A 27,804-nucleotide genomic window follows, 5' to 3' on the forward strand; every position below is an offset into this window, starting at 1 on the left:
TTGAAGGGTGGCAGGTTGTTTTTTACCCGAGTTAAAGGGAAATGCCCGATACTGGGTAATAACGTTTATTCATATTTGCGTTATTACCAACAGCTATGTAGGGTTCGTTACACGTTACATGGATTATAACTAATATTGTGAGTAAAATGATGGAAATACTTTTTGTTTTTGAAAAGTTTATTGTCCCCAGAAAAGAAATACGGTAATGTCAGGGTTGGGGGCCCTGGTATCACCACCTTACATTAATGTTATAGGATACACATTATATAATAATACAGATAATATGTTATGATATTAATAAACGTTACCACAAAAAAGGAGAGAAGAAGTGACAGATGGAAGTAAAAAAAAAATAGAAAAAGAAAAATAACATTAATAATATATATTTTTTTTAAAATTAATAATAATGAAAAAAACCCCGAATAAATGAAAAAAAATAAAATATGATAATGAAAATAAATAAATAAACAATCCCTAGCGTTGTTGCCGGCTGATAGGTTGCTCAACAGTGTACTTTACATTCACCTATATATTTGGTTGGTTTTGTCATAATATAGCACCGTATTTTTGAAAGATCATAAGTACTAACTATCTATATGGCTAATATATCCCACTTGTTTGTGAAATGGTCATTATTTGCATAAATATACTTTTCAATATTTCTATTATATGTTTTATTATACTTGTAGCTTCAGAAAATTTAGGATTTCGATTGGCATATTGACAAATATATATGTATTTTTTTACATAAGACAATGATGTGGTTTAATAAAATACTCTGTAAAGGATTCCCAAGTAATATATTGATTATATTAAGATTTACAATCAAACCTGTTTTATTTTTAAGCCACGTTTTGAATTGTTGCCAAAACGTTTGATAAAGAGAGCAATGAAAAAATAAATGTTCTAATGACTCAGCTTCTTCACTGCAAACAGTACACAATTTGTCACTTTGTATACCACATTTCTGTAGGTAAGTATTTGTTGTCAGAATGCGATGCAGAAGTTTGAACTGGAAATTCCGAGTTTTAATATCTATTGTGGTTTTTCGTGTCATTTCAAAACATTGAGACAGAAATGTTTCAGTAATGTCATTATTAAGTTTTTGTTACCATTTGCAGCTCATGTTAGACATGGATGACTGAATTTTATTCACATATAAATTATATATGACTTTACCATTTTTATTTTTTTGCAATCTTGTTACTAAAGAATCATCATCTAGGGTATCAAAATTTATTTTCAGTCCTCTTATTCTATGTAACAGGTGTTTCGGAATGTAGTTAATTAATCTGAAATAAAGCAAATATTTACCATTTAAATTTTAAAAAATTTGTAGCGATATAAAATTTTGAATATCCCCATTTGGGGAAAGAATATCTTTATATATTTTAGGCCTTTGTTGTACCAATTAAGAAATAGTTTGATTGATTTGGGAGGGATAAAGTTTAGCAGTGATGTTCGCTCTGAAAACCAGTTGTTTTTGCCATTGCGAAATCAGATAAGACGTCTTTCCAAAATAAATTTGGAATGCATTTTGAAATTTTAACTAATTGATCTTTTTGGAAAGTAAATATATTTTTACCCCCAAATTCTAACAACAACGTTTCTGTTAGTTTTTGCCACAATCCATCTGAAATTAATAGTCATTGTATCCACGTTACTTTCATATATTTACAAAAAGATAACGGGTCTATCATTTTGAGCCCGCCATTTGTATAATCATTCATTAACATTGTCCGCTTAATTCTGTCCCTCTTACCGTTCCAAATAAATTTATATAAAGTAGTGTATTTAATTTCTTGAAAAACGTTTTATCTGGATCGGGAAGAGCGACGAATAAGTGTGTACAGAGAGGAAGAATTTGAGATTTAATTATAGTTATTTTTCCATTAATTGTTAGACCTATAGTATCCTTCTTGTTTTTGTTGATTTTGCTGACACGTGATAGCAATATTAGCATAAAAACTAGGAAGAAAATGTTTTTATTTAACGACGCACTCAACACATTTTATTTACAGTTATATGGCGTCAGACATGATTAAGGACCACACAGATATTGAGAGATGAAACCTGCTGTCGCCACTTTATGAGCTACTCATTTTCGATTACCAGCAAGGGATCTTTTATATGCACCATCCCACAGACAGAACAGCACATACCACGGCTTTTTATATACCAGTCGTGGTGCACTGGCTGGAACGAAAATTAGCCCAATGGGCCCACCAACGGGGATCGATCCCAGACCGACCGCGCATCGAGCGGGCGCTTTACCAATGGGCTACGCCCCGCCCCTAACATACAAACAGTTCATAACCAGCGAACTTGAGAAACAATATATTGTGTAGAATAATGACTTAATATTGTAAGTCACTAGGCCCTTATTTAGTTACAAATCATGAGAATCTTGTGAGTAGTATTGTAAAAATTAGCTCTGAAAGGCTGGCGACATCAAAATAAGACTTTATCTGATAATGACCCATATATGTCACAGTTTTGTAAAATAAAATGGAATTTTAAAGATTTTTCAGTTGTCTCTAGGCATTCAGTATGACTAATGAAAACTGCTAGTCTGCTATATATCAGACCTATCTTTATAACCTTTATATTTAATTCATATACAAAAAGTACTTGGAATACAGAGACTATAATTCAGATTTATTCATGTGGACGACTGAGGCATATCTGATACAAATTGCAAGTGAATCTGAAACCGAAGAGCGTTGAGCATTTGTTGATTTGAAATGAATTTGACCCTAAGTTATTACGATATCTGCAGTTTATTTCACGTGATGAATCAAATAACTGTTATTAACGAAACCAAAAATGTGATTTAAAAACCATTTGAAAGCAGCAAAAAACACGCCAGGATAGCGCTAAAGAGGGATGAATATTTCAAAATGTTCTAGAGGAGGAACCCATACCCCCTGACACAGGCTTCGCGCTCACGGCGCTAGCCTCGTTGTGCTCCTTCCTCCCTCTACACGAGTTCCGTCTAATTCAAACTCGATCCTTCCCACTTGACAGCATGCTGGTTACGAACCAGCAATGGCCATGTCACCCCAACCACCCTACCCTCACCCCACCCCTATCGAATCACGTATTATTTTCCCCTTTTACATTTGCCTGTCGCCCCATAAAACGACTCTTAGACAATGTTGGCCCCTCCCCAATATGGGTGCATCCCCGATATGAAATCGTGGCTACGCCAGGTTACATCTCTATAGTCCGAAGGTTCAGTGGCCCGACGGTTCAGTGTGCACCATCCAACAGAGAGGGTACAACATAGGCTACATTAATATCCTATAATAAATTGTAGGCCTACACAGACATGAAATATCTATTGTTTATTAGAAATTTGTTAGTATATATTAAGTTTGCAATGATTAATTTTGCTAATAATTTAGGTTAAAAGCCGTCAATTCAATAATGTTCAACTTCTAACTTTTTTCAAGCTATAATTGGATTAACTTGTGACATAATTCTACATCTAAAAAGTTGAAAATATGTAATTAATATTTGCCATTTCTTATTTTCTGAAGATGCTGCCAAAAACAGCAAAATAAAAGAGGCAGAAGCGGAACTGCATCTTAGAAATTGGTTAAGATATGAATCGGATCGAAGTGTGTGGGGGGGGGGGGGGGGCGCAAAAGGACGCATAAGAAAAGGAGTGAGTTTTTGTCATCATATTTCTCTATTTCCAGTTTATTATTTTATTAGGGCTATTCCTTTTAAAAGGCATAGGGGTATGGCCTGGACCCCCTACCTACACATTTTCAGTATTTTTTAATAATGGTGAACATAGCAGAATCTGTACAAAAACATCTCTCCCCACGTTTAGAAAAATCTTCAGGCTTACCCCCACCCATTTTAAAAAGAAATAGCCTTTATATCTTTTTAAACATATTTAATGTGTAACACTGAATAAGATAAAAAAAAAAAAAAATCAAGAACTAAGACACAAGTAATGTCCATCAGTATGGAGCAAAATAAGAGAAATTAAGCCTTTAGTTGTATATCACATCTGTATGTGGCAAGTCATGTAATAGCTAGGTTATTTAGTTTTAAAATTATGAATAACTACTTTCGTGGGGCGGGACGTAGCCCAGTGGTAAAGCACTCCTTTGATTCGCGGTCGATTTGGGATCGCTCCCCGTCGGTGGGCCCATTGGGCTATTTCTCGTTCCAGCCAGTGCACCACGACTGGTATATCAAAGGCCATGGTATGTGCTATCATGTCTGTAGGATGGTGCATATAAAAGATCCCTTGCTACTAATGAAAAATATAGCGGATTTTCTCTCTAAGACTGTCAAAATTACCAAATGTTTGACATCCAATATCCGATGATTAATAAATCAATGTGCTCTTGTGGTGTCGTTAAACAAAACAAACTTTAAAACAAACTAAGTACTTTCGTTTCACTCGAGGGAAATGTTATTATACTAGTATGTTATTTATTGATAACAGTAATAGTTTGAACAAGGTGACATGCATTTTACGTACACTGATTGCATATACGAACAACATTTTTATTCAGTGGTATACTTTAATTTTAATAATTTCAGGTGTATATTTAAGACTAAACAGTTGAAATCCTTTTAGTATGACATCTTTATCTTACAGCATTTGTCATTGCCGCACTTGAGGAAGAGAGGCAATGTTCGAGGCCATCAGCCATGGAGACATCGTCGGAATAAGAAAAAGATTATGAACAAGATTGATACGTAGTACCATAATAAATGTTACAACTGTACTTTTGTTTTTCTTAATTAGATTTTTTCCAATGTTGACACAACGTTGGGCCAACTATATAACGTGGTATAAAAATGTTGGCACAACGTTGGTATACATCGTTGGTGCAACGTGGAATTAGCAACAGTGGGCCAACGTTGGCCCAACGGTCAAAATTATCGTGTGCCAACGTCGGCAGTCTACGTTGGGGCAACGATACGGTTTATGTTGGGCTAATTAAACTTTTTTTTTTAACTATTAAATGTTATAAAATCATACACACATACAATGCAATGCTGGCTCCCTCCCCAATATGGGTTACCCCCCACCCCCCCCCCCCCCCCCCCCCCCCCCCCACACACACACACACACAATATATATAAAATCCAGGCTACGCCAGTGGTTGGACATCAAATAACCTACTTTAAATACACATTCCCCTTCTTACCCCATTGGTGGGTGCTCCTGCGAAAAAGAAGACAATCTCATGCAAGAATAAAGAAGAATGGCTGCGCCCTTTAACTAAATTATTATGTGATGGAAAACTTAATCAGCTTGCACCTTTCTAAAGGAAAAGTGTTTGTTTGGAATGCTGAAGGTACAGACACCGCATAGGTTACATATGCTCTGGCAGGCATTGCCAGATCAATGCAACGTCCCTAACTGCTTTTAGTTTATCAAAATTAACCTTGTATGATTATGAGTAATATGACAATGTATGCAGGTTGAAGTTCTAATAGACCAAATCAATTCCTATTGCCGATAATGTTAACGTTTACTAATAAAACTGACATAAGCAGCGTTTCAAAACACCCAGGAAGTACAGCAATAGAAAGTGTGGCACCTCACATTTAATCTACCTGCAAGAAAATGGGGGGTCAGGTATCATTTAAGAGATTTAATTAATGTTTTTAATAGCACCCGTCATTTTTGCTGAAAATTGCAGTTCCATTTTTGGGGGTACCCCGCATTAGTTTCAACCTCTGGGCCCGTGCTTATAAAACTTAAAGTCTAGACTTTAATAAAGTCCACACTTTAACGTAATGCTATTTCAATGGCGTTGCCATGACGTTAAAGTCTGAACTTTATTAAAGTCTAGACTTTAAGGTTTATAAGCACGGGGCCAGGTATATTCTGCATAACAACTGTATAACAAATAAAAGTGTATTTATTTATTGTCAATGAATTACTGTATTTGCACAAATAATCAATGTCACATATTTAATATTACTACCAATCACACCCACAGCTGCTTTTAGGCCTACTCTGTAAATATTTGACGTTGCACATCAAACTTTGACACGGAACTCTCTTCTTTGGTACTATGCAACCTGCAAATGCACAAGGTTAATCTGGTGAAGGCATTACACCCAGTGTTCGAGATTAACGGTATCCCGATATCCCGGGGATACAAGAATTTAATTTTGGATAACCCAGTATCCCACCAGGATACCATATAATATATATTTTTTTTTTTAATCTTGCGTTTTTATGTTTTGCTGAAACAAAGAAAGTCGAAAGTTAAGTAACAGTGTCGTCCAAGTTTGTTACGATGTTATTTATGAATTTCATTCAAGTGGGATACTAAATTCTCAGGTGGGATACCAGATTTTGAAATGTTAATATCCGACTGGGATATTGATCAAAATTTTTAATCTCGAACACCGACGCCTATAGCTAGATGTGACCATTCAGAGCAATTTTGCTTGGAACGGAATTGCAGTCAAAATAATGACTACTAGTTCATCAAGATTAACGTTGACTGCAAGTCGAAATGCAAGCACAAGTCAACGTTAATCTGCCTAACGGTTCCAAGCAATTTTGCTCGGAACGGAATTTTGGTCAAAATAACGCCTTCGGTCTAAAATGACATTTGCGAGATAAATGGACAATAACACCTGCAAATCTAAAAACTCCATATGATTATGTCCACTGAATCATTTTTCTACAGAACTAACTGTATATTTGGTATTTCTTGAAAAAATGCCTGGCTACAATCTAACTGTAGACCCTTGAATCGTCAACTTCGCCTGTTCCAATTGCTAATAACATCATTAGCTTCCCGGGGATTCCAGGTCGTTTCGCCCTAAAACCATTTCGAACCCTGCGTTGTTTCGCCCTTAGTCCTATTCACCCAGGATTGGTTCCCCCTAAATCTCATTTGTACCAAGTCGTTTCGCCCCCAAAATAAATATATTTATTATAGTTATGAAGTCTTTTTTTTCTTCTCTTTATTCATTATTCATTACCAAATACTAGTTAATTTTCTGTCTTTGGATATTAATGCCTTATCAGCAGTTTACTTTTTCTCAGCTGAAACTGGGCGAAATCAACATACCGAACTCAGCATTTGAACCTCAGCTGGGTATGTAGAATAGTTAATAAGAAACCACAGCACATCAGTAGTATGCAGTGTGACTTCATAAATTAAATGAGTCATGTTGTGAATATATTATCTAAGGCCTGTACCTATTTCATGAGTAAATGATATTGGAAATAAACAAAATTATAACATTTTTATTTGTAAATATAGACACGCAATATAAATTTTAATATGTGATGGATCACCAGTTCGAGGGAAATATAGCTAATAACACAGACGGGACCGATACTTTAGTTCGAGTGAAGGCTTATAGTCGATCCTGGACATGTTCAACCCATCAGTAGTTAATATAAGGGTTTACCGAATAAAAAACTCGGGACTTTGCTTTTGGTTCGAGCTTTGCAGTGTTTTCGACCCTTCCGAGGTCGAGCCAACGAGATTCTACTGTACTAAGTTTTAAACTGTTACTTACCTATCTTTTTCTCAGTTTTCTTCTGAAGAAGTCGGGGGGGGGGGGGAATCAAACATATTTCTCTCTTATTTGTCAGTACGTTAAAATTTACTGTTGTCCCTTGCTCGCCACGAGGAGGCCAGAGAGTTCAACAAGATATATACCAAATTTAATGTGTGCCTTGTTGAGTATTTTCCATAAGTCAAACAGAAATAATTTGAGTTTGAGCTGCACTGTCCTAATGGGATGGCAACATTCCTTCAGCTTGTTGATGGTGCACATGATAAAATCACGTGTAGTATCGGTCACATGTTTGGTGAACAACATCCTTATGAAATCGAAAAAAGTCATTTTGGGGCCATTTTCAGTGAAAAGAAACCTCAATGTAGGTATACTTTAAAACCCCTGATAATGGTTTCCAGGAACATTCCATTTTCCTTCTACAATATAAATGCTTCCTGCCGACGATCAATATTTGTGTAAACTTACAAAGTCACAGAATATCAGGCTCGTTGGAACAAACGTGTTATTTATTTATTTATTTGTATTCTTGTTTGTGGATTTTCCTTTACATCTGCTAATGAAATAAACAAATTAAAAAATGTTGTTCGCAGTTTTACAGTCGTATGTATTTATGATATGTTTGAATGTTTATCCATACAGAACAAGTGGGATGTTCCGCCTGCAATCTAATTAAAATTAGCTCCACTGCTACATGTGGATCTAACAGCAGCCCGTTGGAGCTCGTGTCCAATTGACCTTTTATTCGACCAATCAAAACCTTACTTGAAAAATCATGCCAGTGATTTGAAAACATTTGGGATTATTCCGAGGGTATATGAAATAATTTGGGTGAATTACGAAGTATGCCGGAAACTAATTTCAATATAAAATTTTATATAAAATTCGTTTCAAGACAGAAAAAAACCGTGATGGTGTAGCCATAAAATCTGTTTATACTAGTATACAATCCAGAGTTTATTACTGCACTTTTTCCTCTGTTTTTTCAATGTTGAAATAGATCAACAAGTTCGGCTATTGCATAAATAGTCTCGCCCGATATTTTTAGAATTTGTTTGCTCCCGAATAACACAAAAAAAGGCGAAGTGTAATTGGTCGACATTTAAATTGTTATTTATAGATGAAATGTTACCTGGACATGGGAGTCCACGCAATGCTGTTAGATCTACTGGTGAGACCAGTAGAGCTAATTTTAATCAGATTGTCCCGCCTGTTCACTCCTATTCGCTCAGCGAATTAAAAATATTTTAAACTTTTGAACACATTTTAGTCATGGTAGAATGGAGATAAAAATACCCTGAATTGTTTAGGTAGGTGATCTTGGATTGGACATCGATAAATGTTACATAATTTACAACCTCACGTTTACACGTTCGGTTGTAAATGTCATTTATCGGTGTTCAATCCACGATCACCTACAAATGTACCTAAAAAAATTAAGTTTTAAACTTGTCCACTGCATACACATGTATGTACATCCACAAATCTACTTGTCCACCAATATTTTCACTTGTCCAAATAAGTGGTTTGTTTTATTCAAGCACCAGGACAATGTTTTTGATTGCTCAAAATGAAAATAAATGGGAAATGTTTTACTTGTCCACTGGACAATCACTGAGGTACATTTTACTTGTCCGAACAGATTTTTACTTGTCAGGACAAAGGGTCAAGTGCTTATTTTGAAGACCAGAATACTACTCACTCATAACATTCATAATGCAAAATAGATATATTAATTTTAATAAGTATTCTTATGAATTCTAACTTAGCTTAATATGATGTTTTTGAGATAAAACTGGAAATTCTATTTTATTTGGTAAAACAACAATAAAATTCCCCAAGTCAAAGCCATGGGCGTCATGTCAAATTGTAGAAATAAAACCCTGCCCTCATGTACATGTGTATATTTAGTAATTGTATGTTTGTTCTCTTGACAACAGATGCATGTACTTTGAGAGCAGAGTGTCGTGTTGTAGGAACGCTGGTTGGCAGTCTCCCACGAGCACCGCGACAGAACATCCATCTCGGCCTGCCTCTACAGTTAATGCCAGAGGAAGTGACATTACTTCTCAGAAAAGGTATTCATGAAGTTACATGTGTATAGCTTGAAATCTTTAGTGCACATACATGTAATGAATAAAATATTGATTTAGAATCCTTGTGATTGAAAATCAGAACAACAGAATTACCATAAACCCTTCAATACCTAGGCTTCTAATAGTTCTGTTTTTTAAAGGCAGGCTTCTTTTTTTTCACATGCAAAGATTCTAACATAGCTTTGTTATAATGTCGTCATCTAATGTAAGTTACTACATTGTAAGCTTCCAGACCTTTTTCTATATGGAGAGACCTCTTATCTCACTGAGAAATGACAAATCCTTCTCCTTTCCTGTTGCTTTTGTCATGTAGTTGAAACCTTTTGATGTCATGCAATGGAAGTGACAAGTATAGGGCGGCTGCTATTCAAGGCAGGCCTCTCTATTTTTCTATATGCTTTGAGACCAAGGCAGACTTCTGTCCAACTTCATTGCAGGCTTCTATTCAAGGCTCTTTGGTATTAGCATTTTTTTAAATGTATCGGTGCACAGAGTCAAAAAGATGTTTTGGCAATATTCCTGCTCGGATGAATCACTGTCAAGTATTTTGCCATTAGGAGGACTGTCATGTTCCAGGATGACACATCCTACTTCTGACATCCCAACACTGATTAGATCAATCTACAACATCATAGGAAACTTTAGAATGTGCTGAGTGTTGTTACATAAATATTCCTTTCCTTTCCAACCACACAATATTAGGGCCTCCACGAGTCCAAAATATAGGACTTGAGTACTCGAGGGTCAAACTGGAGCATATGGCAAAATGATGTAAAATGTATCATTCAATGAGAATGCTCTTCCTTGCACAGTACTTGAATGTTAACTGGATATAGGCATGTTAATATGTTATCTTATCCTATCCCTTGCACGGGTACTCGAGTCAGAGTCTGTGAACACTTACTAGACTTGACCCATGCTCAAGTACTCATGGAGACCGTACACAATATATTATAGCACTATCATAGCTCAATAGACTTTTCTCTTTCAGTCAACATATATTTTCATTTAATCTTCTTCTTTTTTTATAGAGTGCAGGATCTTCAATGTAGCTCAGTTGGTAGAGCGCTCGTCTGAGGTGTTTGCATTGTAGGATCAAACTACCTCAGTGTACTTGTTCTCAGATTAGTTTTTTCCCCTCACAACCAGTGCACAATGACTGGTATATCAAAGGCTGTGGTATGTTCTGTCCTGTCTGAGAAAGAGCCCAAAACGATCCCTCGCTGCTAATGGGAAAATGTAGATGGTTTCTTCAAAGACTTCAAGTCATAAATGACATTTATTACATGCCTATTCAATCTTACTATAGTGATAAAGATATTTTTAAACCATGTAATAAATTTATTTTGTATTACACATATGTGCAATCTGGACCGGAAATTTTAAATGGGGAATTCCCTTTTTATTTTTACTGCAGTTAGTGCCTTTTATTTACTGATGTCATATATGATTTACAAATTACGTCACATCATATTTGAAACATTTACACAAGGCTGCCGCAGAGTATGATTCTTAACGTTATGCAAATCCATGAAAGGAGTTTTGATCATAGATTTAACAAAGTGTTGTTATTACATTAAATTAAAAACCATTTTTGTAAAACATAAAAGAAGGTATGTAATAAATACAGAACTTCGCATACGTTGTTTTCGCCTTCTATTTATTGCACTAATTTATTTTGCGAAAGAACATACCACTTGACCGCTACGCGGTCAAAATAAACTTGTGCAATAAATAGGAAGAGAAAACAACGTATGTGAAGTTCTGTATATCATAGTTTCAGCCCATGAAAATGAACATTAAGTTTAGTTAATCTACAAAACCTGTAACACATCTGGATAATGTTATAATAGAGTGAAACTAAAGTACACGTGTGTGATATTTAAATGGAGAAATACCGTCCAAATATAGAGTTTGGCATGTTATCATAACTGTTACTTCCCAGAGGTACATGTACACAGATGTACGTACATTTTTAGAATTATGAATTTTGTATTTCAAGGTATAACAAAACCCAGCATCACCAGGAACACTTCAGACATATGAAAATGGATATTCTAATTTCTAAACAATAAAATTTTGTCTCACACTGGGACAAATTTTGTTTTGGCCATTTCTGAAAATTATTCAAAAGCAGTCAATTAAACAAAATTGATTGAATGTTGTAGCCACTTTGTATGAAAATTAACAATTGGCTAATTTGGCAATGACATGGTGACTCCTGAAAATATAGGTAACTTTTAATCTAAGTTTTTAAAAAAATGGCCCTAATAGTGAAAAATATGTTGATAATGTCAGAGTGTTTAAAAACTAGCTTCTGTCACTTTAATAATAAAATAAATATCAATGTGCTCTAGTGGTGTTGTTAAACAAAGCAAACTTAACATTTGTTTTTTATAATGTATTAAGAATCTATCTTTCAGGTTTTGCCAAGTTGGTTGATGATGATGTATGTGATGGTTCAAACGATTCAGAAAAAGTTGTAGCTTTCAGTCAAATGAGAAAAGAACAGTATGAAGCTCAGGTAATGACATCTACTTATAATGTACTTGTATTAATTATTAGTTCACTTAAATTATCTCCTTTGAAGAGCTAGGCCGATGTTTTTGTTTGAAGGACAGTGTGCCTGCAATTCAATTTCATCATTAAAACATCTTATAAATTACTGTAAAACAGGTATTATTTGTGTGTTTGTAATTTTCATGTTTTTAATTTAACCGTGGAAATTACACATGCGCGAATAGGCCTAATTACTAGAAGAAGAAAAACTGGAAGAAAAAGCAAACCAAAAAGAAGACAAACACAACACAGTACATGTACTTACAATACTTGTACTACCAATGTGGTAAAACAAACACAACACAGTAAATGTACTCACAATACTTGTACTACCAATGTGGTAAAACAAACACAACACAGTACATGTACTCACGATACTTGTACTACCAATGTGGTAAAACAAACACAACACAGTACATGTACTCACGATACTTGTACTACCAATGTGGTAAAACAAACACAACACAGTACATGTACTCACGATACTTGTACTACCAATGTGGTAAAACAACAAACGCAACACAGTACATGTACTCACGATACTTGTACTACCAATGTGGTAAAACAACAAACACAACACAGTACATGTACTCACAATACTTGTACTACAAATGTGGTAAAACAAACACAACACAGTACATGTACTCACAATACTTGTACTACCAATGTGGTAAAGCAACAAACACAACACAGTACATGTACTCACAATACTTGTACTACCAATATGGTAAAACAACAAACACAACACAGTACATGTACTCACAATAATTGTACATATTCACAGAGCTGAAATCAAGAAAAGTTATAGAGCTAAAATCTTAACAGAAAATCTATTCATACAAAGACACCTAGTGTCAACATCCTGTATTTCACCTGAACAAGCGAAATGTATATTTAGATCCAAAGACAACACTGACAGAAGTACTATCGACTATTTAATACCCATATAGGCAGTGAGATGCTGATGAATATATTTTTTATCTTTCTTGTATATTATATAGTTTGTGTCATGTAAGAAGTTTAAAGTTTAAGTTTCTAAACTATTTAAACTATGGGTAATAAATACAATAACTCACCCGATACTCAGAATTACCGATTATCTGTCGATCGTGAAATTAATGTTGTCAGTCACTTGCTAAAGCTCATGACTGACAACATTAATTTCACTCGGGGCAGATAATCTGTAGTTCCTCATAACTCGTAAGTTATTGTCTATATCATGGATATTTTAGCACGGTTTTTACCTGTCACTTCGTGTGTCAACAACCACAGGAACTTGTAACGAGGGATGGTGGAACTGGGACAAAAGTGTACATGTTTTGGGTTTTTTTCTCTTGTTTCTGTCCTTCTCTACATAATTAACTTTTAAAATCTGACTAATAATGTTAGGTACTTTTATTACCACTTCATGGCTCATTTTTTAAATCAAAAATATAGTTACATTGAACTTTTTAAAAATATACAAATGTAATTAATTATAATATATAATCCTGCTTTGTCAGAACTTTATAGAAAGTATGTTGCCTTCGTGCCCCTCTTTTGAAGGAAAAGTTTGCCTTGGTGCCCAATTTTTTTTTATTAAACCGAAGGCAACAGTTGTCGTGCCCCCCCTCCCCACCCCCACCCCCCAAAAATTCTATCCCTGTGTCTGACGTGCCATTCCAGGGCTACTGTGGACAGAACATACCATGATCTCTGACCTGCCAGTCATTGGCTTGTAAACAAATGACCCATTCAGAGCAACATATTATTACCTAGAGACTTTGCAAATTAGCATATACCTTTAAATTTGCATACCATTATTAACCGGGTTAATACACTAAATTATCACATGGGTTTATGACATGGATATCATGGGTAAGTTATAGGATAATTTACCATTATCTGTAAAGCTTTTTTCAGGTAGTACTAAACCATGCCTCTGAAAATTGCGGAATGATCGCTTCACTCACACGTTCGCGCTGGTCTAGTTTTGCGTAACACATTTTTTGTTATCACTAGAAAAAATAAAGACATTAAAAATATGTTACACTAACATTTGTCACTGTTCAACTTCAGATAATTATATATGAAATGGGATACCTGAAATTTTTTTGCATAGCCCATATTTTGATTACGCAAACATTTAATTCCCACAGGCCTACTAAACCATATAACTTCCAGCTGGGTCAAAGTTAGAGATGCACCGAACTTTTGATAGATAAGTTAACACCACAAGTCCTCTAAATGGTGATAAATGTGAGTGTTTTGGTGTAAAAAAAAAAAATATATAGTTTCATCTGGGCAAAAATTGTATTTCATCTAGTATCACTGTGTCAAATAGCCTTGTGCTTGAAACATGTATGGGCTACCTGAAAAAAAAGTACTAAAATTTTGTACGCAACTAGGGTAGTCATAGATGATACTCATTATCTCTGAAATGAGCTTTATCCCCATTGTTTTCTTATTTAATTTAAGGGTGAAGTGTGGTAGTATTTATATCTGTGGTGTATATGTCGATTGATATGGTGCAGGTAAGAGTTTTAGCCACATATGTTACTATTGTCATCTATGGGATTTGATTTGGTAGTATGCACCTTTTATATACATTGTTTGCCACAAATAGAACATGATCTGTTACACCTCAGCTGATATTTACAGTCCAGTGCTTAATTTTAACAATTTCACAATACACTGACATTTACATAATATTAACAATATATTTTTATAAATAAAATAAGTAGTCAATAATACTGACACCAAATGTTTATTGTTAATTTTAGATAAATCTGTTTCGTACAGAAAGAAGGAAAGAAATATCTCGAAACAGAGACAAAATAATTGAAGGGAAGAAAGCAAAATGGCAGAAGATTTCGGAAGAAAGAAGAGCAGCAGGAATGAATGTGGATATTGATTTCCCTCCGGAAGAAGATTTTCACCTGGAGAAGATTGACATTCCACCAATAGGGAAAGATAACTCTTTGGTGCAGTTGTTTACAGGTATACTGTTGGGGTGATAGGGAGGTTGTGCAGCATACTTGTACACAAATTTTAATTAATATTGTTGCAATACAAACTGTGGTGTCCCTGCCTCCTCAGTGTATAGTAGTTGTTAATTACTTGTTATACACTCTGTTGTCACTTTAATGCAGAGCTCACGCTGTCTGTAGCCATATTAGCCGTTGGCTAATTTTTACATAAAATGACTTAACAAAATTTGCAAGTGGCTAAAATTTTGGCTAAGCCGTTTTCTATCTTCTGATGTGAACAAACGGTTACTCAATATATCCAACACCTTAGATATAATAATAATACCAAATATTTAATCAGCGTATGGTAATAGCTATCTTGTGACCGATAACGAAAAACGGTGTCAACCAGAATGCAGCACAATAATGTTTTCTCCAATTTTAATAATCATGGTTATTCATTTCAATGGCAACATGTATGAAAGCAAACTCTGAAAGATCTGTAGTTTGTTATTTAAACTATGTAAAGTCTTTGAATAAAAGTAATAAAAACGGACCGACAATGTGTATCAGTTTCAATACACATGCTAGTTGAGGGCTGAAAAACAAGTAGGCTATCCTTGGCCGAGTTCAGCCAGACTGTCAAAAACAAAATGTCAGCTAGACTTGTTTATGCACTTCATGTTAAACCCAATGTCCACGTCGGAAACGAATCGGATAGTTTGCAAATGTTAGGAAAACGTTTGATGGCTGAACTGCTCTCAGTGTGCATATAGGTGTCACTTGACAATCAACCGAGACTGCATGTGTCAAGAGACATTGTTGTGGATATTAAACAGTATGATTACACACAAGTAAAGCTTGATGTAAATTTGTCCCAAAAAAATGTAGTTCTTCACATCATTGAATACTTAATTGCTGTTTTGTTGGGAAACGAATATGCAGTATTTATACAAATTGCGGTTAAACATACACTGAATACAATTAATTTACAATAATCATGACATTTGTTCAATAAAATTGAGACATGCTGGCTAAAATGTTCATAGTTAATAAATAAACAATCGATTGACAAACTGGTTATATGTGTGTAAACGAACCGGAAGTGACCAGTTGTGTGTATTGTCCTTTGTAAGTTAAATTAAATTAATAATAAAATAATACCTTTCCTTTATTTACAATGATTACTTTTATAAAATAAATGTAATCCTGTTGGAAATTAATAAATAATATTGTACTTTTTGAAGAAACCGTTGAAGCAGACATCAAGACGAGTTCTATTTTCAGCAATGATGGGTACGTAGATGTTTTGATATCTTGATTTAGTTTTAGATTACAACTAAACAAATAAAAGTAGTAAATTAATTGTACAAGACAATATAAGAATATTATCTAACAGAAAATGATTATATAAATTAATATCTTAAACAATTGGACTTTAATTTGACTGAAAACTATTTGGAACCGCCCTCACTGGCTCACACCATAGTAAACAACAAAATCCCATTTTGTGCTTAGAACTCCTATGGCATTGAAATTAACTTCAATTAACATTAACTTCAATAAAATATATTTTGTTTAACCTATTTCTGGCTATAACAGAAATAGAGGTAATTAATACCATAATTGCAAGATAGACTTACGTTACTGATTTACCACGTTCATCTATTCATCCGTTTTTGATTTTGCACCAGGAATTATCTCCCCTCCAGTTTAATTATAAATTCATCTCAAGCACCTTTATATCACACAGAGAAGAATACAAATGTATTTATGTAAATAAATCTAGTGTTATTTATAAGCGTTGTTGATCTTGCTCTTTTTAGTAGTGTGTTATTTATGTCAACAAAGCTTATTTATTGTATAAATATCTTGCCAATCGGTGCGTGGAGCCTTTGACCAACTAGTAGTAGTAGTTGCACTTAGAAATATATAACCGATCAAGGCAATGCTACCATGTAACCCACACCACCCCGAACCGGTGACAAAAATATATAAATTTGTAGAATGTGAGGTGACATCTCAAACATTGGCTGGATTTTAAAAAGACCATAAATTTCAATTCATCTTTTTAATCAAAAATAACTGACGTAAATGGAATAGTTGTAATAAAGTGAAGTCAGCAAGTTAGGTGTTTTACAAGCTGAAATTAACAACGAGCATTTAACACGACGCTGAAATCAACAACAGCTACAACATGGTGCAAATTACAGAATTTTTGAGGTGGGAAATTGATACAACCCAAAACCCTGTTCAAACCATTTTATTGCTATTTTAAAGAAATAATGGGCTCTATTTAAAAAAAAAAAGAAGAGTATTGACTGTCAAATTTTTATTTTGAAAAAACAAAAAGAAATAAAAGAAAAAACAACACCCTCCATAAACATCCACCCACTCCCATACTTCTGTATGTTTGTTGATTTAATGTCATAGGCCTTAGTAGTGGGTGGTTGCAGAGGGCACTGGCTTCCAACTTTGAAGATAGTGTATAATCACCCCCCCCCCCCCCCACACACACACACACACCCTGAAAAATCAAAACAATATATTAACTTGCCCTACCCCCATTGTTGCTGTCTTTGATTTTGATCAGGGAATATCGTTTTGTTATTCAGATTTATTTCAGTTTGTACACAATTAACTGAAAAAGGTGCATTTTTATATTCATATATGAATACTTTATAGAGTACTGTACAAAACAATTTTGGCTAAAACATTTTCATTATGGCTAATAAAAATCCCATTTAGCTAATTTTTTGGCTACAGGTATTTTTAATCCAGGGTGAGCCCTGCTAAGCCTTATGCCATTACAACTATCCATAAACTAATGAGAGAATCATATCTGTGCTGAATTAACAGCTTGTATCTGCCCTAGTGCACTGGGCATGTTATGTCAATACTTTTCTTAACGTGCAAGGCGAGTTGCTTCTCTCTATGTATCATATTTAAAATGGCGGGGGACTTTTGACAGTTGTTGTTGGATGATTTATTTTGTTAATAATGACACACGTACTTCAATCGTGATTTAGTGAGTACAGTAGGTTATACATTTTTGGTTTGTGTGCCCATTTGTTGCACTATTTTGGTTGAGAAACGTTTGAAACATGGTGCCACAAGTTTTGAATACCGGCTACATGTAGGGTATGTAACAAGGTTCAGACGTAAAAGAACCACACATTCTTCTACGTCCCTTCGGACTAGTATCTGTCCCTGATGAATGCGGCACTTGCCTATGGAGTGTATTTTCATTGGAGGATGGTACACAGATAATGCAATGGCCGGAGTGATGGAAAAACATATATTTAAGGGCTTGTATCAGGGTTCGCACACGTCATGGAAAACAAGGAAACTTGGAAAGTCATGGAATTTGAGATTTAAAAATCCAGGTCTGGAAAACTATGATTTTCAATAAAAAGTCTTGGAAAGTCATAATATTGCTTCCGCCCCTGACTCTACCCTGAAGAAAAAAGAAGCCCCATAGATAAAATTTTAATAAAATGTATACATGTAGTTCTTAAATCGGTAAATCCAATCATTGTCTAGAAGCACAAGTCCTGAACTGGTTTCGGCTAGAATTAGTCAATTGACTGGTATTTGTCTCCCTATTATTACAGCATTATGTTGCAAGTGTAATGCATACGTATAATTAGTCATCCAACTGGTATTGTAATGCTTTAACTGTTCTTTGCCGCCTAAGCTATGGCCCAAAACACACTGGAGCTGTGCCTGGGTCTGGGATGGCGAGTATGGTACCAGTCGAAAATGAAATGCGCACTGTATCAAAAATGACAAAGCACAACGCATCTGTGCTGGCGAGAACTACAGATCTGACAACAGATGACAAAGAACATGTGCTATATTTTCACATTACCAGACTGGCAGCTGCAGCCTGTGCTAGCCGTATTTTAATTTATTTTTCTTAATAAACAACAGGAAAGATGCAAATAATTATTGTTGGTGTTTACAGAAGAAACTATATCTAAAGATATTAGCGCAGTTAATATATATTGAAAACACACAAGAGTTACAGATCCAGATGTCAAAATACATGGTGTCTTTGGTGTGTTTTGGGCATAAACTAATTTTAGTAGTGAGACTACTCTTTTTAAAGCAACTAAAAACATTTTTCAGGTATTAATTGATGTGTCAAAACACATTAAAAAATCTATGTTGGCTACATCGGTTATTTACTTACCGATCAGGACATTTGCATGCTCAAACCCATATAAGTATGATTATCGAAAAACAAAAACCCAACTCAAAGTCGATTTTTGAAAAGTTCTCCATTTTCGGCTAATCAGACAAGATCTGAAGGCATTACATCAAGTCACGTGAACAAATAAAGTGACTAGAAAATGGATTTTGATGTAAGACTTTTATTACCACTTTTTATCATAAAATTGTTATATTTAGGCTTGTAAATGATGCAACAAATAATAATATGCCATAATAATACAATAATATTACATTTAAGGTTGTTATATTTGGCGATAAAACATATCTCTTTGATCCCCATCAGCTAAACAGATGACTCCCTCAAAGGATTGCGTAATTTTTAGAAACACATTATAACTTCACAAGTTTACCATCAAAATTTTAAAAACAATTATTCTGAGTAGGTCATACACCTATATACATGAGTTTCCACACCAGGACTGTTGGTGAGCATAGTGCCCCAACACTCTCACCTCCCCAAACAAATCCTGCAGCTGTCAGCTCTTGCCCGGCACTCAAAATTAACATGAAAACCATGGTTACCAGCAGGGCCAGTTGAAGAAAAATCTTACTGGCCCTTCTCAAATTCAACTAATTTTCTTTGTTGAGTAATAACCATGTATAATAATAACCATGTACACAGTCCGTTTGCGTCAAAAGGAAAATGATGAATTGGCATGTAACTTCATAATGAATAAAGTTAAAATTCATATTAAAAAACATATTAGTAAGTTTTAAACCAATACCGACACAAATAAAAAAAAATTGACAAAGAAATCCATTATAAATAGAAATGTTTCTTTACAAATTGCCATTAAATGATACAGTTGCAAGAAGGATGAACTCTCAAGTAAAGAATTTCTTCGGAAGTGGCTGTCCTTCTATAGACAAGGCACTAGATAAAGATTGATGGAATCATCCACTATTTTGCAGGGATACGGCCCTGAATTCCTCATTACGGTTTTGTCATTCAGATTACCTTGGAGGTTCCATCAATTGCCTTAAGGTAGTACTAAAACAAATAACTTCCGGCTGGGTCAAAGTTTGAGGTGCACCCAACTTTTGATAGTGAAGTTAACACCACAAGTCCTGTGATTGGTGATAAATGTGAGTGTGTTGGTTGTAAAAAATAAATTGTTTCATCTGGGCAAAAAATGTATGTAATTTTATTTCAAGTACCACTGCTTGAAACGTGTGGGGTACTTGAAAACAAAAGTACTAAACTTTTGAGCGGAACTAGGGTAGTCATAGAAAAACTCTGAAGCTGAAATGAGCAGCTAGACCCCCATTTTTTTCGGATTCACTTTGAAGGTGAGGGGTGGTAGTGTTTATGTCGATTGATACGCTGCAGGTAGGAGTTTTAGTCACACATGTTACTATTGGCGTCTATGGGATTTGATTTGGTAGTATACACCCTTAAAACCTGTATCAGAAAATATTTAATCTTTGCAGTTTTATAAATATATATTTGTTTATTTACACTGAACTTCCAAAAAAAAAAAGAGAGAGGTTTTTTTCAGATGGTATGGTTTTAAAATTTAATAAATTAATATGTTTTAATTATGAATTTTATATTTATATGCCAATTAATTGACTTTTGGAATAATCTCTGTAGTAATGGAACATTTCATTGTTAGTGTGAGTTAAAACTACAAGATAATGTTTTTTTCACAGAATAAAATACTAGTAAGCTAATTAAATAGGATTACTTTGTACCATGACATTTAATAATGTCAAAAAGTAGGTTTACTAGAAAATTATGGTGTATCCAGTCCATTACAATAAGCCGACGACTTTAAAACACAATTCAAGTGTCTGCAGTACGTTTTGAGCTATATTTCTTTACAGCCCCAGACCAAAATCGTAGAAGCTGAGACTGAGTCTGGTCAGTCTGGCGCTGTAAAAATACATGTACATGTATAATACATGTTTTATAATATTGTCTCCTGCCAGATCTGTAGTTCGCACCATATTGTCATATTGGTAATTCGATTCAGTTTCAGTGCATTTCTTTTTTAACTGGTACCATCCTCACCAGACTCTAAAATCGATGGTCGCCCAATGGACTACCTTTGTAAAATTCTTAATCGCCCTTAGCCAATAAAGGTCATCACGGGCTACTGGGCAACTGCTAATTTTCAACCCTCCAGGCTGTAACCACACCCACAAACAAATGACCAGTACAAAATCAGTGACCCAGCTTCGGTTACGCTTGCGAGTATTGGCCAAAATTAATGTATGAATCTTTTGCTGCATCTAAAGATTACTTTTTTTTTTTACTAAGACAAAGTCTGGTATATTTGTACTTTGAACATATGTAATTTGTATAATCATAATGCGTGAAAGGAATTAAAACGACCAAACAAAAGAGAAGTTTTTAGTTGCTTTAATCAAATAACCGCATGTGAAAGTTCATCACTAAAATTTAAACGATAAGCATATGGTCATGGAATTGTGTTATTTGGGCCATAGAAAGTCAACTTGAAAAAGGTGTACGAGCCCTGTTGAATCTGCTACTTCTAGGGAATTTGGGATGTGTGCTTCCCGGAGAAAACTGAATTTCAGAGGTTCTAGTCACAAAAATGGGGGTGAGGGATAACCTTACCGGTAATCTGGGATAACCTTGCTACTAATGGAAAAATGTAGCAGGTTTCCTCTTTAAGACTATATGTTAGAATTACCAAATGTTTGACATCCCAGTAGCCGATAATAAATAAATAAATGTGCTGAAGTGGTATTGTTAAACAAAACAAACCTTTGATTAAATCTGGAATAAGGTTCCCAACCTGGGGTGACAATAAATCTACGTGTTTGATTATATAAAACAAGTGTCAGTGTGTCTCTGGGTGTATTTACAAATAATAGCTTAATTTCTTAAATACCTTGAAAATGGAGAGGGCTGTAATTCAAGAACATGGAACAATTTTCACATAATTAATGAAATGAAATTAAAATAATATACAGTCAAACCTGTCTTAAGCGGCCATACAAGGATATAACAAAAACTGATCACTTAAACAGGTGCCTCTGATTACAGTTTGCCACATTTACAATCTTTAAAATGTTTAGTGTTCTTCCTTTTATCAACTGTACTGCCAATTAAAGGAGGTATGCTTTTGAAATATGACCATTAAAAATTGTTTGGACTGAAAAAAAGTGACTTCTAAAGGCAAGTGACCACTGATTACAGCAGGCCGAAAGGTCAGGTTTGACTAATTTAAAAAAAAAAAAAAAATAGTAATGACATAAAATAAAACTTTTAGTAAATCTATTTCTTTTAGGGGCAGAACATATCACAGTGGTAAAGCACTTATTTGATGTATGGTCGGTTTGGGTTTGATCCCCATCGGTGGGCACATTGGGCTATTTGTCATTCATTCCAGACAATGCACTATGACTGGTATATCAAAAGCAATGTTTGTGCTATTCTGTCTGGGATGGTGCATTTAAAAGATCCCTTGCTACTAATGGAAAAATATAGCAGGTTTCCACTCTAAGATTATATGTCAAATTGCCAAATGTTTGACATCCAAAAACCGATGATTAATAAATCAATGTGCTCTAGTGGTGTTCTTAAACAAAACAGACAAATAAACAATGGTACACAATTCATTTAGATGATCCTTTGTATCTTGTGATTGCAGAGAATCCATGGAGAGTAGAAGCATCTTTGGCAAATGATGGTTGGAAGTTTCCGTCAACTGATGCCGAGTGGCTGAGGTTTAGGGTGTTTGAAAATCTGTGGGAACAACAGTACTATCTGACAGTTGGTGGAAAGTTCGGAGGAGACTTCTTGGTGTATCCTGGTATAATTCACTTTTGTTTGGATCACTAACTGGTGTGCTGTTCTCATGTTGATTATAATCATACTGATCACTTTGGTTTTAGTGATGTGTAAAATGTTAACTGTATTTAATCCTAGAATCTAGATGTTGAAATATAATCCTGTGAAGTGTACTGGAGGCTGGATTTGTTTTACTGGTTACATAAGAAAAACCGATACTGAATAGGATTAAAGTTGCTCACCCTGGCACTGAAAATAACACAATTAGAGAAAATTGTTGGGACTATTCCAGTAAACACAATCAGTGCATAGTCCTAATACTTTTTAAGTTTACATATATTTTAACTGATTGTATAACTGAAAGTTGATCAGTTGATGCAAATCTCGACCTCTGTTGTCATGTCAGTGCAGTGTAGCTAGAAATTGAGAAACGGCTTCATTTTCACAAAATTATTTTAACTTGATCCATTGTCTGAATTTTTTTGGGTATGGTGCTATGTAATTGAATGCAACCAGGGTGGTACGGGGGGCCTCCCCCAGAAAGAAAATGGGTTAAGTTCAGGGTTAGAGTTAAGAAAATCATACAGTAATGATAAAGAGTAATTAATTTTGTCAAAAGGTTAACTTAAAAAATAAAATCTTCAAAACATTTGGGTATGGTGCCATACCCATTTTACCCTCTGGCAGAAACCCTGTAGGTGGGTCAACAATTTACTAAGTTGACCATTTAGGTCCTTGGTCCTCATGTTTACTATTCAATTCTTTCTTGAATTATTTATTTTGTAAATCCATTATGTTTCTTGTTACCTTTGTCATTGCTATTGTTTGCCGCTGTAAACCTACTGTCATTGGGCTAATCAAAACTTGAATTTGGCAACCATGTTTCTGATCAAATTCGGCTGTTGCTTATTATTTGGGGGTCTGCCTTGAACCATGGTTATAATAGCTCAATATGCGTGTCATACAAAACAAGGGGTGGAAGCCTGGGAATCATGGGTGAGAGACTTTAATGCTTTCTACCTTTGTTTGACACCCAATAGCCAATGTATTTTGTGTGCTGGGCTGTCATTAAACATTTATTCATTTAAGAATTGTCTGTTATTTCTTTTACATTCATCAGGGTTTGAACAAACAAAAAATCATCTGCAGACTGTGTGAATTGGCGAAGCTGTTCTCACATAATTTTGCAGATGATTTTTTTTTTCATACCCTGATGAACATAAAAGAAACAACAGACAATACTTATAATTAAATTTGAATCATACTTGCTAATAATAACCCTAAAATTTCATATTTTATTTTGAATTATTTTTTGTTTCTTAAACAATAACCTTCAGTAAGACAAAATACCAATCTAAAGTGACATCATCAGATACATTGTATGACGTTATGGTTCGCTGATCGAGAAATGAACAAACTCTAGTTGCTATGGCTCGACCAATAGGATGGCGTTAAATTGTAATGAATGTAACAGAAATTTAATTATTCATTCTTTAATACTTTCTGAAATCTGGATTGTAATTTGTGGATATTATTTTTAATGTAACAAAAACATTGGTGCAAAATGTTTTGTCTTTTCCTATTTTCAGGTGATCCTGCAAGATTTCATTCCTTCTACATTGCTGTGTGTAAACCGTTTAGCTCACCCATCCCAGCTCTTAACATTGTCGCACTTGGTCGCCTGGGATCAAACGTGAAGAAGACAGTTTTGTTGTGTTCACTGGACACTAGTAACAGAGTGGTGTACACATCACTTCAATGGAGCGGAATCAGCTGATAGAGAAAATAAACTCACGCTTCACACGGCTGCGTATCATTTGATGAAGCAATCTTAGCCCAAAGATCACCGTAACCTTCTGACTACTGCAGGCGAGATATCTCGCCCGACGTCACGCCAGTCGACATACTGTACACTCTATACAGTGCATTCCCCAATTCATATATCCCGTCGTTTTGCACAAGACACTGGAAATGTTTTTTTTAACATGAAGCATGCTAGCTTTCAGTTATAAAATACATTGGAATTGTAAGTTCAAAAAGTGGTTTTCTGCAAGACTTTTCGCTTGACAACAATGCCATTTTCAGGAATCAATAGCTGATTGTGACAGCTAATTTGATAATAAATTTGATAGTTTTACCAACAACGAAAATTACCAAATATTGGGATATGAATAGTACTTTGGTTTTTTTTAAACATTCTGGTCAGAAAACCACTATTAGCAGGAATAATACATGTATATACTGAACAGCTGGCCACAGATGCCAGTAAATAAACTTGACTTTTTCAATTGTTTTGCCTAATTTTAGTCAACATTAACTGATCTAAAATATCATAAAAATTTATAAAAACCCACAAAAATAATACTTACCGATTCAAATATGAACTTTAGTTTTATGTATTTATAAAACATTTAAGTGAATATATATGAGTAAAAATTATAACTTGTACCCACTCAACTTTGTTATGAAACATGCATTTTGTGATATGTATGGTACATGTATCAATGATGACAAGAAACACATCAGATGTATGCAAATGGATAATCTAAACAACAACAGGTTGATTTCAGTTACATGTGATTATAATGTGATTATAACACTAAGATTGCTTCATCAAATGCGGCCCTGAAAAGTTATCGAATGTTAAGCTGTATAACATGGAAAGTCATTGGAAAATGAAAATTGGTTCATAATTAATTTGCTCTCATTTAAAATATCCCAATGTGTATAAGACAATTGACAGGTGACAAACTAGTGTTCTGGGCTTGCTATACATGATCCGTCCCATGTACTGGTACATGTAGGTGGGGCTCCAAACGTTTATGTACTCTTGTATACATGTATGATACCTTGTTGAACATTGTACATTGCCAAAAATGAACCTCTGACATGATTCTGTATAAATGTTGTGGAAAATACAATGTTTACTTTTGGTATTTTAAGTAAATAAATATAATCTTACATGTTAATTATCTGTTTTGCATCGCACAAGTTAGTAGAACTACAATTTCCATTTGCTTGTTTGTTCATGACTGTATTGGAGAATGGGGTTAATGGTATGGAATGAGTTGAAGAACGTCATGGCGAGTATGATGTAGTTAACACTAAGGATTTGTACTCGGCAGGGTTTAAGCTGGACGCCAAATATTAATAGCACTTTGGAAAATTTGTTCAGATAATCTGTAGCCAAATTCAAATAACATTTACTTGGAACAGAATTATTTTTTATAATAGCTACATGTATACACACACAAATGATACAGTTTCGAATGAGCTTTTTGGCGAATTGGTGATGACATATTCACCAAATTAAACTTTTACGTCACATTTGGCAATTTGGCAAACAATTGCTTAAACTGACCCAGTTTTTAAAACAATTGCACTTAATGTATGTGGACTGATTATAGAATTAAAAATAATTCTCCAGGACAATAAGTAACATACATGACCCCTCCATAGATTAGATACATTTAGTATGACCCCTCCATAGATTAGATACATTTAGCATGACCCCTCCATAGATTAGATAAATTTAGCATGACCCCTCCATAGATTAGACAATTTATTACCCCACTTTGGTTCTACGGAAATGAATAATCTAAACAATAAAATATAAAGTAATGTTTGATTTTAGTAATCATAAACGGCTCTAATAGTGAAACATATGCTGTAGTGTTTAAAAACTAGGGTCTGTCCCTTTAATATTCCTTCCATGGATTGACTTAATGTTAAGAATCATACTCTACGGCAGCCTTATATAATGTTTCAAATATGATGTGACGTCATTTGTAAATCATATATGATGTCGGTAACAAAAAAGTGCTAACTCCAGTAAGATTACAAGGGAATTCCCCACTTGAAGGTCCAGATAAATTTATCACACAGCTTGAAAATGTCTTTATCACTATAGTAAGATTGAATAGGTATGTAATAAAATACTATTATTGGTCAGTCAAACCAATGACATTGTCGATACTAAATAAAACCTTATCATGGTTTGGCAAACATACACAATGACATCACATAGTTTAACTGTCTCTGAACATGAATGAAATTCAAAGTGACTGTAATACTCAAAACGGTATGAAAAGTGCTTTACATGTATGGATATGCAAATTAAAAGGCTTTTAGAGAAAAAAATAGGTGAGGTAATAAATACAGTAGCCAACTATTACCAGTTATCAAATTTATGTCCCTTGTGAAATAATTTTTGTTGGTTGCTAAAGCTCGTGACAAGTAATAATTATTTCACTTGGGACTTAAATTTGATAACTGGTAACTTGTTTATTATCCTCTATATATCTGTTGAAATCAACGTGTAACCTAATGGCCAATGATAAAATAAGTTCCTTTTTTTTTTTCTTTTTTTTTTTTTAATTGTCCCCAGAAATATTTGGCAGTGTCAGGGTTGAGGTGCCCTGAGCTCACTGACGTACACATATTTTAATTATATTTCATATATATATATATATATATATATATATATATACTCTTCAAAAGAAGAAACGCAAAACCACATTGTCGTAACATTTGGAGAATTGATTTAATTATTGAATGGTGAGTCCGATAATTACCAAATGTTGCAGGATTGTTCACAATTCACTCTAGTCCATTGTGAGTAAGTGATAGGACACACCACCAAGGTCAAGGTCATCTGGAGTCAATACCGGGTGTG

At 34.5% G+C, this 27,804-nt stretch overlaps 1 protein-coding gene across 1 annotated transcript; it reads left to right on the top strand.

The window, feature by feature from the left end:
• The first annotated feature begins 5,191 nt into the window (after positions 1–5,191).
• On the top strand, positions 5,192–25,547 carry LOC121377301 (tRNA-splicing endonuclease subunit Sen34-like). The gene is made up of 6 exons (XM_041505238.1): positions 5,192–5,330; positions 9,468–9,605; positions 12,047–12,147; positions 14,945–15,161; positions 22,990–23,151; positions 24,719–25,547. The coding sequence occupies exons 1-6, from the start codon at positions 5,270–5,272 to the stop codon at positions 24,904–24,906; spliced, it is 867 nt and encodes a 288-aa protein (XP_041361172.1). The 5' UTR covers positions 5,192–5,269; the 3' UTR covers positions 24,907–25,547.
• The last annotated feature ends 2,257 nt before the right edge of the window (positions 25,548–27,804 follow it).

The sequence above is a fragment of the Gigantopelta aegis genome, chromosome 7 (genome assembly GCF_016097555.1).
Source record: "Gigantopelta aegis isolate Gae_Host chromosome 7, Gae_host_genome, whole genome shotgun sequence".
Taxonomy (NCBI): Eukaryota; Metazoa; Mollusca; class Gastropoda; order Neomphalida; family Peltospiridae; genus Gigantopelta; species Gigantopelta aegis.

Bases quoted from the DNA above. Each gene is read 5' to 3' on its own strand.
- LOC121377301 (XM_041505238.1), top strand. From the start codon at position 5,270: ATGGAAAACTTAATCAGCTTGCACCTTTCTAAAGGAAAAGTGTTTGTT. The intron at 15,162-22,989 runs GTATACTGTTGG...TTGTGATTGCAG, and splicing joins TTTGGTGCAGTTGTTTACAG to AGAATCCATGGAGAGTAGAA. The intron at 23,152-24,718 runs GTATAATTCACT...TCCTATTTTCAG, and splicing joins AGACTTCTTGGTGTATCCTG to GTGATCCTGCAAGATTTCAT.